At 47.4% G+C, this 13,390-nt stretch overlaps 2 protein-coding genes across 2 annotated transcripts in view; one reads left to right on the top strand and one right to left on the bottom strand.

The window, feature by feature from the left end:
- The window catches only part of NR1H2 (nuclear receptor subfamily 1 group H member 2), an 18,904-nt gene extending 14,703 nt beyond the window's left edge, over positions 1–4,201 (bottom strand). The window contains exon 1 of the mRNA XM_026013971.2: positions 3,988–4,201. The gene's annotated coding sequence lies outside the window, so the exon portion shown is untranslated. The remainder of the gene's footprint in view (positions 1–3,987) is intronic.
- Positions 3,936–13,217, top strand: NAPSA (napsin A aspartic peptidase). Its single transcript, XM_026013713.2, has 9 exons — positions 3,936–4,369; positions 7,733–7,874; positions 7,963–8,086; positions 8,282–8,400; positions 8,739–8,938; positions 10,357–10,479; positions 10,829–10,973; positions 12,609–12,707; positions 12,914–13,217. The coding sequence occupies exons 1-9, from the start codon at positions 4,293–4,295 to the stop codon at positions 13,151–13,153; spliced, it is 1,269 nt and encodes a 422-aa protein (XP_025869498.1). The 5' UTR covers positions 3,936–4,292; the 3' UTR covers positions 13,154–13,217.
- Positions 13,218–13,390: the final 173 nt, after the last annotated feature.

Raw genomic sequence — 13,390 nt, 5'->3', positions numbered from 1 at the left:
TCCGGTTCTGTTCTCCATTCTCTACTAAGTCCTATTCTCACCTCTCTGAAAACCTCCAGCACCCCCTCTTCATTCTCACTTCTCCTTTTGCTGAAAAAAGGGGGGGGGCACCAGAAGAAACCTTCCCTGTGCTTACCCCAGGGATACTGCTAGCTCACCTGCAGAGGTCCTTGTGCACCGCTGCCCCTCCCACGACCATGTTTGGACAGTGCTTAAGGGGACCAACCCCTCCATTTAGTTACTGAATCCTTCTCCCTACTCCACACTTGGCCTCTTGTAATGTTTCCTTCTCTCTCTTGCATCATTATTTGTAGAGCTCTTGAGCCACTCATGGTTCCTTCAGGATTCCCCTTCCCCAAACGCCCACATGTGCTCATGGTGCTGTTGAGAATACTTCCTGAAACTCAGGGATTGTAGACCTGCTTCTCCTGCCTGAGTTCCCCCTAACCCACCCCCCTTGTAACTCAGCTCAGGAGCCCCAATGCTGAGTGACCTAACCAAAATGATTGCATGAGCATATTAAACAGGAATAGGGAGAGTGTGTATAAGAAGTGTAGGTAGAGGGGGGCGCCTGGGTGGCTCAGTGGTTGAGCGTCTGCCTTGGGCTCGGGTCTGCCTTCGGCTCAGGTCATGATCTTGGGGTCCTGGAATTGAGTCCTGCATGGGCCTCCCTCCACAGGGAGCCTGCTCCTCCCTCTGTCTATGTCTCTGCCTCTCTCTGTGTCTCTCATGAATAAATAAATAAAATCTTAAAAAAAAAGAAGTGTGGGTAGAGGGAGGAAAGACAGCTGAATCCTGAATTTCTGAATCAGCAGAACTTCTGTGCTGATAGATAACGTCTAAAACCGACAAAGCAAGAAGTAGTGATATAAACGTGCTACTTAGAGACGTGGAAACAATACCAAATTTATTCACTAAAACAAATGAAAGTGTTTGTCCCTTGGGAGGAAAAAAATGGGAGAAAGAGTGGGGCAGGACTTGTCATAATAAGTCTTACAGAATTATTTGAGTTTTTAAAGAAGTGTGTTCACCTGTGTGTGTGGCTGCGCATGTTGATATGCTTGTGTGCAAGAGATAAAAGAAATTTCTGAAGGAAGAAATAAAAAGAGCAAGAAAAAAAGAGAAAGGAAAATACTCAACAGCATTAATAGTCAAGGAATGAATACTTCAAGAACGATGGAAGAACTTTTTTTTCTTTACGTATCAGATAACATGTAGGCTTGGCAAGGCTGTGGGGAAATTGGGGTTATTATCACACACACACCCCTGCTGTTGGAAGCCTACATCACTACAAGTACTCTGGGGAGTAATTAAGCAACATGTATCCAGATCTATAATGTAGATGATCTGGTCATTGCTGGAGCAATTATGGTTCTATAAATAGTCATGCAGGGGTACCTGCCTGGCTCAGTGGGTAGAGCAAAGGATTCTTGATTCTGGGGTCATGAACTTAAGGCCCACCTTGGGTGTAGAGATCACTTAAAAAAATCAGAATTTATCATGCAGATATGTCCTGGAACTAGTACACAGAAAAAAATATATATAAAAGATGACTGCTACGTTGTTTATAATGTTGAAAAAGGAGAAGGACTGACATAGGGCATGGGATATATAGTGTTACATTTATACCCTGGGATACTGTGTAGCTGTGTTTTGTTTTGTTTTGTTTAAAGTCTGTTTATTTATTTATCTTAGTAATCTCTATTCCCAACATGGGGCTTTAACTCATCACCCTGAGATCAAGAGTCCCAGGCTCTTCCTACAGAGCCAGCCAGGTGCCCCTGGAATACAATGTAGCTGTTGATTTTATTTCATTTTTTAGGATTTTATTTATTTATTCATGAGAGACACACAGAGAGAGGCAGAGACACAGGCAGAGGGAGAAGCAAGCTCCCTGCAGGTAGCCCAATGTGGGACTCCATCCCAGGATTCCAGGGTCACACCCTGGGCGAAAGACAGACGTTCAACTGCTGAGCCACCCAGGTGTCCCTAAGATTTTACTTTTTAAGTAATCTCCATACCTCACATGGGGCTCAAACTTACAACCCCGAAATCCAGAGTTACATGTTCTACTGAGTGAGCCAGCCAGTGCCAATCTAGTTTTTTAAAATACACAAAGGAGCACCTGGGTGGCTCAGTTGGTTAAAGTGTCTACCTTGGCTCGGGTCATGATCCCAGGTTCCTGGGATCCCAGGGTCCTAGAATCAAGACCCAAGTCTGGCTCCCTGCTCATTGGGGAGCCTGCTTCTCCCTCTCCCTCTGCTGCTCTCTTTCTGTCTCTCTCTCTCTGTCTCTCAAATAAATAGATAAAGTCATTATAAAAATAAATATATACAAAGACATAAAATTGAGTACTAAAACCAGACACAAAGGAAATATTCATGTGCTTCATTTTATGTAACATTCAAAACCAGGCAAAAATAACTTGTGGTCATAGAGGTCAGAGTATTAGTTACTTTTCGGGGCACACAATGGAAGAGAGGGAGAAAGAACCTTCTCACTCTGGGGAACTGGAAATGTTTTATATCTTGATCTGGGTGGTATTTACCGGCACATATACATATGCAAAAATCCATCAAGCTGGCGATGTAAATGCTAAGTCTTAAGGGGTAAGGAATATAATGTCTGCAACTTATTTGAAATACACATAATGAATATAGATGGGTTGTTGGATGAATAGAGGAAGGACAGCTGGATATGTGTGTAACAGAGGAAATGCAGCAAAATAGTGAACTGTAGAACCGAGGTGGTATGTAATGGGGTTTGGCATACAATTCTTTCAACTTTGCTATCCACTTGAAAAATCTTTCATAATAATTTGTCAGGGAAAATAAACAAAGCCATAGTGCCTTGCACTTAAAATTTGTGCATTTTACTATATGTAAGTTACATCTAAATTTTTCTTTTTTTTTACATCTAAATTTTTCTTAAGATATATGGTTAACTGAAGACAAAGAAACCTTACTGATCAATAAGTCTGCTTTTACTTACTTTAATAATCATGCCAGCTGATATTGATATGTAAATCTAAGTTAGAAAACCAACACGTCAAATAGTTTCTTAGAAAGGCCTGCATCTCCCTGATCAGTGGGCTTGTTTAAAAATGTAGGTTCTTGGGCACCTGGGTGGCTCAGTGGTTGAGCATCTCTGCTTTTGGCTCAGGGTGTGATCCTGGGTTTCCAGGATCGAGTCCCCCTCTGAGGAGTCTGCTTCTCCCTCTGCCTATGTCTCTGCCTCTCTCTGTGTCTCTTATGAATAAATAAAGAAAATCTTTAAAAATATAATCTTAAGAAAAAATGCAGGTTCTTGGGTTCTATGTCTTTGGAATCAGGATCCCTGGGTGGGGATGGGGGGGGGGGGGAAGCGGTGGAATGAGGTGAGGGAGGTGCTTTTTGCCAAGGAATCTGCCTTTTAAACAGATTTTTCTTTTCCTTTTTTTTTTTTAAGATTTTATTTATTTATTCATGAGAGATGCAGAGAGAGAGAGAGAGAGAGAGAGAGAGAGAGGCAGAGACACAGGCAGAGGGAGAAGCAGGCTCCATGCAGGGAGCCCGATGTGGGACCGATCCCGGGACTCCGGGATCACGCCCTGAGCCAAAGGCAGACACTCAACCGCTGAGCCACCCAGGCGTCCCTAACCAGATTTTTCTGATGCTCATTTAATATTTGAGAAATTTAGTTAATGGAAAAGGGGGTAGGCCCAGAGATAAAGACACTGCCAATTATTTTGATGCTCTTTCGATGGCGATGGGGCTATGGGCTACTTTTATTGGTGTGTGTTTCAGAATTTTCCAAATAAACCTCTTAAGAGTCGGGGGTCCCATTTATGAGACAGAGCGCCTCTAGTCTAACCCTCTTCCCCTTCCCTCCAGATCCTTCTTCTTCACAAAGCCCGCCCATCTCTTCGCTTGCCCAAGAAAACTCTTGTGGTTAATGAGTCTCAGAAAAGTGAAGTGAAATGAAAGTCACAAATAAAAGCGATAGTACCTGAAGGATTGAGGGGGGGTGGGGGTGGAGCCGCAGGAGACCTCCCCTCTCCCGCCACTTGGAGTTGCGATGGAGGCGAGCCCACGACACCAGCTGACCCTTCTGGCGACCCGACAAAACTACTCCACAGATCCCTCCAAAAACACCTGCCGCTTTCTGACCGCACCCTCCCTCCACTCCGTCCTCCCTCACCGGCTAAGAGACTTCACTTCTTGGTCACCTCGCCTCCGGACCCCGGAGGTGGGCGGTGCACAGGGTGGAGTCTCTGGGGAAAGAACCGAAGCGTCTACATCGGGTCCCTAAAGATGTTGCCGCTAGCGCTGCTGCTGCCGCTGCTGCCACTGCCGCTGATCGTGGAGCCTGCCCGGGCCTCGCTGATCCGGTACTGGGGACCCTATCACCACCCCAAATCCAGGACAGACTCTCCCTTCTCGCCATTTAAGTCTGGGACCCCCAGACCCAGTTCACTGGCTCCTAAACCTGGCACCCCAAGACCCATGACTCCTATCTCTTGGGTTTGCAGATCTCCAAACAGGGGCTCTCATCCCCGCGGGGCTTCTACCCCATATGACCTAAGAGCGAAACCTTAGAGAAACCCTTTCAGTCCGAGGTCTTCCAACTCTGAGACCTTCAACTGGGGGACTCCCCATTCTCTCCCCTCTCCTGACAAGTTTTTGGGAGCACCCTCCAGATGCCACCCTGAGCTCTGATGAACTGGTCCTGGGGTCTCCAGACATACAACTCCCCACACCCCTAGCCCAACAAGATCTTGGAGACTCAGAGCTGTGACTCCCCCAGATTCACATCTTCCAAATTGGTTAGGTCTCAGGAAGTCCAGTTTTGGGGGCCCCAGTGACCTCCCCACTCCCCTGGCCTGATGCTCTCCCCCACCTCTCACTTCCTCTCCTCTGTTCTCCCATCTCCTGGAACTCTTGATGGGGAGAAGGAGGGTCCTCTTCCAGGAAACATTTTCTCCTCTTGACATTCTTGAGCCTCTCAAAGATTGGTCATGGCAACGGGGGCAGGGGAGTGTGTGGCAAAGATGTGAGGGAGGGAGCAGGGCTCTCAGGAATGACAATAAGAAGGTACAAAAATATTACTGCACAGGATGTTTGCTAAGCTGCTTTTTGAACCTAATAAATCACAACCATTTCCCAAGCCAGGGCAAAGGGCAGTGGTTCTCCGAGTTATTTCAGAACCAACAGCATCCACATGACCCAGGAACCTGTTAGAAATGCAAATTCTCAGGCTCTACCTCAGACCTAGTCAATCAGAAACTACAAGCTCTGAATTTCAACTCTAGGTCAGGAGTTGGCAAACACCAAGCTCCACAGCCAAATTCATCCTGCCACCTGTTTTTTTGTTTTTTTGTTTTGCTTTTGTCTTTGTTTTGCAAATGGAGTTTGACAAAACCCAGACATGTTGTCTAGGACTGCCTTTGTGCTATACTAGTAAGAGTTGAGCAGTTTCAACAGAGACAAACAGCAGGCAAAGCTTTTACAAAAAACTTTGCCCATTGCTCTAGGTGATTCCTCTTCCTGCTAGTTTGAGAACCACTGGCATAAAGATCTCCTTTCTCCTTTCTAGTGATTGAATGGACTCCATTCTATGCATGTTCCATCACAGAGCCAAGTCCTACATAGTTGATCTCCAGTTTTCTTTTTTTGTTAAGATTTTATTTATTTATTCATGAGACAGAGAGAGAGAGAGAGAGGCAGAGACAAAGGCAGAGGGAGAAGCGGGCTCCCTGCAGGGGACTCATCCCAGGACTCCAGAATCATGACCTGAGCCAAAGGCAGATGCTCAACCACTGAGCCACCCAGGTGCCCCATCTCCAGTTTTCAAAATTAGATAAATCCTCATAAACATATTTGTGCACTTGTCCAGTGATCTCCTGTAGATGGAATTCCCTGAAATTAAGTTGGGTTAAGAGGTGTGTACAATTTAAAACCCTACGATATATATTTGCCCAATCCTCCTCCAGAGAGTTTTATATCAATCTAAGCTTCTAGCCAACAGTGAGTATTCTTAGTTCTTTGCCAATTTGCAGGTTCAAAAAAGGTTTCTGATTCTTGTCATTTATATTCCTTTGATGACAAATGGGGTTCAACATCTAACATAAAAAGATGTTAATTGTTTAGAAATTGGTTTGATTTCTTTTGCAAATTACCAGTTTATGTCCTTTGCCTATTTTCCTACCAAATGTCAAGAACTGTGAAGTTAGCTTGCCACAGTTTCATGGCTGCTCATAGAAGGCATAAGACCCCTAGGTCAGAGACAAGGACAGGTTATTACTCCTGGCAACAGTAGTAGCCAGGGCATCAGTTCTCTGAGCCCCAGTACCCACAGGGTGAAATGAAGAGGGCTGGTTTTGACTTGCACATGCAGTGAGGTGCAGTACAGGAGAGGAACCCTAGGGACCCTGAACCTTTTATAATGGATTATAAACCTGTTTGCTTTTTGCCCCAGAGGGAGACACTGTCTCTCCCAAGGCTGTTCATTAAAAGAAATCTTTGGCAAAGGTAGTCAGTCCCTCTGTGAAAATGTGAGAGAAGCATGGAGAATTGTCTCCCAATGCTGGGTGGTTTATCTTATTCTTATTTGTTTATAAGAACTCTTTGCATATTAGAGATATTAACTATTTGACATATAACTTGTAATTATTTCCCCTTGATTTTTAAAAACTTTTTTTTTTAAACAGCTTTGTGTGTTGGGGGAAGGAAGTACAAAGGTTTAAAATTTTAGAGTTCCGGGCAGCTCGGGTGGCTCAGCAGTTTAGTGCCGCCTTCAGCCCAGAGCGTGATCCTGGAGACGAGGGATCAAGTCCCATGTCGAGCTCCCTGCATGGAGCCTGCTTCTCTCTCTGCCTGTGTCTCTGCCTCTCTGTGTGTGTGTCTCTCATGAATAAATAAATAATCTTTAAAAAAATAAATAAAATTTTGGAGTCCCATTCATCAACATTCTCCCCAGTGATTTTTTTTCTTTCTTTTTAAAGATTTTATTTATTTATTCATGAGAGACACACAGAGAGAGAGGCAGAGACATAAGCAGAGAGAGAAGCACGTTCCATGCAGGGAGCCCGATGTGGGACTTGATCCTGGGACTCTAGGATCACACCCTGGCCCAAAGGCAGGCGTTCAACTGCTGAGCCATCCAGGTGTCCGGCTCCCCAGTGATTTCTGATCTTCTTATCATGCTTTGAAAAGCCAGAGTTACTGAAACATTTTACTTCGTCCTAGTGCTCTTGCAATATTATGATATTACATTTCACCTTAGGTCTTTGATTATCTAGAATGTAGTTTAGTGTGAAGAGTGAAATTGGGATTTGATGCTTGTACTCTCTTCCCCCACAAATAGTGAGGAAAATAGTCTTCAGCATCATGATGTGAAGCATGCCAGGATCTTTACAAAGGCTAGTTTTATGTTTAGGGTCTTTGAAAACCTTTGTGAATATCCGTTTCCTGAGAGTGACTTATTTTAATTGGAAGTCTCTTATTGAAAGATTTTGGGGAAGGTCTGTTTGGGATGGCTCACTCTTGTAGAGTCTTTGGGGGAAATTTGTCACCATGGTTTGATATGTTTGGTTAGTTTTCCTGGGAGGCTGTTATTGTAGGGTTTCTGGTAATGACAGTTACTGTAGGGCCATAGAGACATTTGCTTTGTCATTACATCCTATTTGGGAAATTCTGTTATACACGGTCTCCAGGAAGAGTAGTTTCCTAACTGTCAGTATTTTCTCCTACAGGATCCCTCTCCGCCGAGTCTACCCTGGACTCAAGACCCTGAACTCACTGAGGGGATGGGGGAAGCCAACAGTGCCCCCCAGTTTGGGGGTCCCATCCTCTGGGGACAAGCCTGTCTTTGTACCTCTCTCTAACTACATGAATGTGAGTCACAGTCCCAGAGAGTCCCTCCCCTTCTCCGCGCTTAAGAAGTCAAGCTCTTCATTTTCCTTCTCTCCCGTTTTGCCATCAGGTCCAGTATTATGGGGAAATTGGACTGGGAACACCCCCGCAAAACTTCTCTGTCATCTTTGACACTGGCTCCTCCAATCTCTGGGTCCCATCCATAAGATGCCACTTCTTCAGTCTGCCCTGCTGTGAGCTTTCATGGGGGAGAATAAGGCTGAAGAGGGGTGATGGGAGAAGGGGAGGAGGCTGGTTCTTGGCTTGCCAAGGATATCTGAGGCACTATTCTCTTCTGACATGCCCTCACAGGTGACAAGTTCACCAAGGCAGGAGGTGTTGGGGAGATTCCCTTTCCCCAGTGACACTTCCCTGATCTTCTGTCCTAGGGTTCCACCACCGCTACAACTCCAAAGCCTCCAGCTCATTCCAACCCAATGGGACCAAGTTTGCCATTCAATATGGAACTGGGAGGCTAGATGGCATCCTGAGTGAGGACAAGCTGACTGTGCGTGACCATTGACCCCAGGAAGACTTGAGCCTGGGAGAACCCTAATGTTTCTAATATGATCTAATATTAGCCAGACTAATATGATCTGGCTTAGGGAAGTGGTTTAGGAGGTGGAGCTACCTAGGCAAATGGATGAAGCTTCTGAAGTGGGGGGTGGGGCTTCTGAAGTGGGGGGGTGGCTTTCTGGTTAAAGGAGTGGGCTTCCTAAGTGGGGAAGCAAAGCTTTCTAGACAGTCGGAGTTGTTTTCAGATGTCTCCAGATTCATGCCTTGGTTTGGAAGATCTCAGGGTTATGTCTTCCAAGAAGTAATTTGCCCATGTGAATCTATCCTTAGATTGGAGGAGTTAAGAGTGCATCAGTGATTTTTGGAGAGGCGCTGTGGGAGCCCAGCCTGGTCTTCACTTTAGCCCACTTCGATGGAATACTGGGCCTTGGTTTCCCCATTCTGGCTGTGGGAGGAGTTCAGCCCCCGCTGGATTTACTGGTGGACCAGGGGCTACTGGATAAGCCTGTCTTCTCCTTCTATCTCAACAGGTAAAGGGGAAGGGTCTACCTTCCTATGAGTCCTAGCCCCCAGAAGTAGGGTTGTCTATTTTCAGAAAGTCCCTTACCCAATAAAGGAAGTCTCATCCTCCACTCACCAAGTCACCTACCCAATATAAGTAACTTGTTCAAAAGCCCCACTCACCAAGCAAACTTAAGACCTTCTGAAGACACACCATCATTTCTTTTATATATATATATATGTATATATATATATATATTTATATTTATATTTATATTTATATTTATTTATATTCATGAGACACGGAGAGAGAGGCAAAGACACAGGCAGAGGGAGAAGCAGGCTTCCTGCAGGCAGCCCAACGTGGAACTCAATCCCAGGACCCTGGGATCCTGCCCTGAGCCAAAGGCAGATGCTCAACCACTGAGCCACCAGGAGTCCCTCTCACTATCATTTCAAATGCTCCATGTTTCAAACCCAAACCAGGAAACTTCATGCCCTACCTACTCAACTTAGGAATCTCCTCTTCACCATAAAGTCCAAATGCCATTTAAGAATACATTCCAGAAGTCAGAAGTTATGCATTTAATTTTTAAAAAATATTTTATTTATTTATTTGAGAGAGAGTGGGGAGAGATAGAGAGAAAGCACAAGAAGAAGGCAGGGAGATGGAGAAGCTGACTCTCCCTGAGCCTGACGTAGGGCTCGATCCCAGGACCCCAGGATCACGATCTGAGCTGAAGGCAGATGCTTAACCAATTGAGCCACCCAGGTGCCCCAGAAGTTACCCATTTTAACCCAAGAAGTCCCACCTACCTGTTAGGAAGCTCAACCACATGCTCAGAAAGCCCCACCCACCACCCAGGAAGTCCCCACCTTTCTTCTGGAGGCCCATCCCCCCCCAGGCGTAAAATCCTATGCCTATTCAGTTACCCGGATGTCCAACCCACTCAGGAAGCCCCATCTACCGCTGGGTAGATCCTCTCTTCCTACACTTCCAGAAATCACCGCCCTCCCTCCTGCCCCTCTCAACGAACTAGGAAGTCTACCACCTCTGAACTGTGAGAGTTACAATTCAGAAAGTCTCACCACGCACCCAGGAAGCCACTGCACTTCTACCCAAGTCACAGCGGCCAGAGCCAATTCACAAACTCCGACGCTCCACTTAAATTCCACCCCAAGAGTTCCACCTTCCACAGCCAAACCTAGAGGTCCCACCCTCACTTCATAAGCCCCCAGCACCCTACGGTCCTGATCATCATCAAGAACGGTCCTATTTCTCTTCAATTCTTGCTTTGCTTCCAGTCCCAACATCAGACCCTGCCTGCATCCCACTTACCCCATCTAGAACCTGGAGACCTTGCATTGGTAGGAATTCCCTTCCTTGGCCCCTTCTGGGGCTGGCAAGGCAGATACCCATGACACTGAAAGCACTTTGCTTCTGCAGGGATCCTGAAGCAGTGGATGGAGGAGAGCTGGTCCTGGGTGGCTCCGATCCAGCTCACTATATCCCACCCCTCACTTTCTTGCCAGTCACGGTCCCTGCCTACTGGCAGATCCACATGGAGCGGTGAGGGACCTGGCCAACTAGGTCTGGGAGGAATGGGCTAGAGCCTGATTTCCAGTATCCTGGGAGGAGCTGGAGGCCCGGACTCCTGGGTCTGAGGGAGGAGGGGGCTGGGGGCCCAGACTCGTGGATCTGAGAGAGGAGGGGCTGGGGGCCTGGATTCCTGGGTCTGAGGGAGAAGGAGCTGGGGGCCCAGACTCCTGGGTCTAAGGGAGGAGGGGCTGAGGGTCCTCACTCCTGGGTCTGAGGGAGGAAGGCACAGGGCTAGGGCTCCTGTATTTGAGGGAAGGACGGCTGAGGGCCTAGACTCCTAGGACACTGGCTTCAATGTCTACCCCTTGCCCCCTCACAGTGTGAAGGTGGGCACTGGGCTGATTCTTTGTGCCCAGGGCTGTGCTGCCATCCTGGACACAGGTACATCCCTCATCACAGGACCCACTGAAGAGATCCAGGCCCTGAATGCAGCCATTGGAGGATTCTCCTTGCTGTTGGGGGAGGTGAGGACCCAGTGTCTGGTGGAGTTTTGATGGCAAACACTAGGCACCATGTTAGGGCCCGAGGGTGGAAATAGGTCCTTAAGAGGTATCCCAGGGCAAAAGGCACTGCCCATCATAAGTGACAGGCTGGGGGGGGGGTAGTGGGAGGCAGCAAGGACACCTCCTAGACATCGGCTGCATGATTGTGGACAGGAGGAGATGGCGATGCATGTTTATTCAGGGCTGGATGGGAGTGAGAAGCCTAAGGAGCCTGGGGGTGTCTGGGAAGGTGTGGAGGAAGCTCAGGAATATTTAGGGGCCATCAGCCCTCAGACAGCCCTTCTGCCATGGGAGAAGAGGTTGCGGGAGCAGCCTTGGGGAACATCCATGTAGAGTAGATGTGGAGACAGGGCAGGAGCAGCCAGAGGCAGGGGAGGAGCCCCTGGGAAGTGAAGGAGGCTCAGAGAAGCCATGCAAAGAGTTTCAAGCATGGAGGGGGCCACAGCGCAACATAAAAGCTGCTCACTCACATCTACGAGGCCCTGCAGCTCCTGGGCGGGGGGGAGGGTCCTTCCAGGTCAGAATTTCTGTGGCTCTCTGTGTTCTTTGATACTTCTAAGAGGGTAGAGAAAATGCAGTTTGTGGGGATTCTGAGCCAAATGCCTAAAGCGTGGACTTGTAATGAGCCAAGGGAACCAGGTAGAACATAGTGGCTCGGTTACCCTGGTTGGGATCCAGCTCTGCCACTTAACAGCTGTGCTGTCTCAGACAAGTCACTTAATGTTCCTTGGCCTCAGTTTCCTGACCTCTGAAGTAGGGCCACTAAAACTCACCTCTTAGGTATGTTGTGAGGATTGAATCAATTAACCCACTTAAGGTACTTAGAATAATACTGTGATGCTGTTATCTCTCAAGAGAGATGTACACTGGAAATTAACTTCTCACCATTCCTTGCCTTCCCAACAAGGCAATTAGTAGTGGTTTTTAAGGAAGATAAACTTCCTGGTAGTCATTTACAGTAGCCTAATATTGTATTCTTAGGTCGTTGGGAGTGGTGGGATTGGAGGCAAACTAGAAAGCAGGTGCCCCATCAATCTAAAAGGGCAGCTCCCAGCCACTCAGTTCCAGCCATGTTTCCATGTAGGCAAAATCAGATCTTATGCTTTGTTGGGAGAAAGCTGAAAACATTATTTGAAACCTCATGATTTGTGAATAATGACACTATGTGTCGGGCAGTCTTCCAAACTCATTTATTTCTTACACAACATCTCTGTGAAGTATTACCATCAACTACACCTGCAAATTGGAAACGGGGCAGAGAGGTTCAGCAATTCGTCTAAGGTTGCACAGCAGCAGACTCCAAGGATATCACTTGGAGTCTGTACCACCGTGGTGTACAGTTGGTAAATAATTTTCAACACATTTTTGACACAGTGTTAAGACAACTTAGATACACCATGGGCTCAGTGCGCCTCACTGGGCTAGCAGTTTTTGATCTACAGGTAGATGGAGTAAAAGGTTTGATCAAAAGGGTGCCTAAAGGAAGTAGCAATAATTACATGAGGGCAGAAGAGCCGGTAAGGCCAGAGAAGGCAGCAGAGCTTGACCATACAAGTCCCTGAGTACCTAATTCCACTTGTTCCTCTTCTTCTTCAGTACCTCATCCAGTGCTCAGAAATCCCAACGCTCCCTCCAATCTCCTTCCTCCTTGGGGGGGTCTGGTTTAACCTCACGGCCCAGGACTATGTCATCCAGGTAGGTGGCCGTCACAAGTCAGAGTGATACAATAAGATGGGATTTGAGAGGATGGAGCTGGGAATGAGACGTCACGAGGCCGGAGCAGAGGCCCCCAGAAACACTTCTGGTGCCCGGAATAGTGGGCAGGGCAAAGCTCTGGCTCCCAGGGAAGAGGGTTCCGTGCGCGTGACACGCACTGAGCGGCCTGTCTTGTCGCCTTGCAGATTGCTCGGGGTGGTGTCCGCCTCTGCTTGTCTGGCTTCCAGGCCCTGGACATACCTCCGCCTACAGGGCCCCTCTGGATTCTCGGCGATGTCTTCTTGGGGGCCCACGTTGCAGTCTTCGACCGCGGAAACCTAACAGGCGGTGCCCGAGTGGGGTTGGCGCGCGCCAGCCCTCTACCAGCCGGACCACAAGGGGGTGGATCCGCTCAGGCGCAGTTCTCCGGCTGGCGCCCTGGCTAGGCGCATGCGCACCGAGTAGTAGCCGAGGCCCAGCTACTCAGTAAAAATCCGTTATTTACATTGACCCTACCTGGGTTCCTTTTTTTTTTTTTTTTTTTTTTTTTTAAATACACTATTTTTGGAGAGATAAATTAGTGTTCAACAATCTGGAGTTGAGGAAGGAAGGAGAAAGGTATCACTCCTTTTCTCCAGGGCAGGGCTCACAGCGGTGCGAGGGTCTTGTACTATGAATCCCAT

Source organism: Vulpes vulpes, chromosome 1 (genome assembly GCF_048418805.1).
Source record: "Vulpes vulpes isolate BD-2025 chromosome 1, VulVul3, whole genome shotgun sequence".
Classification (NCBI taxonomy): domain Eukaryota; kingdom Metazoa; phylum Chordata; class Mammalia; order Carnivora; family Canidae; genus Vulpes; species Vulpes vulpes.
Note: the sequence above shows the minus strand (reverse complement) of the source record. Positions and strands in the feature narration are given on the sequence as shown.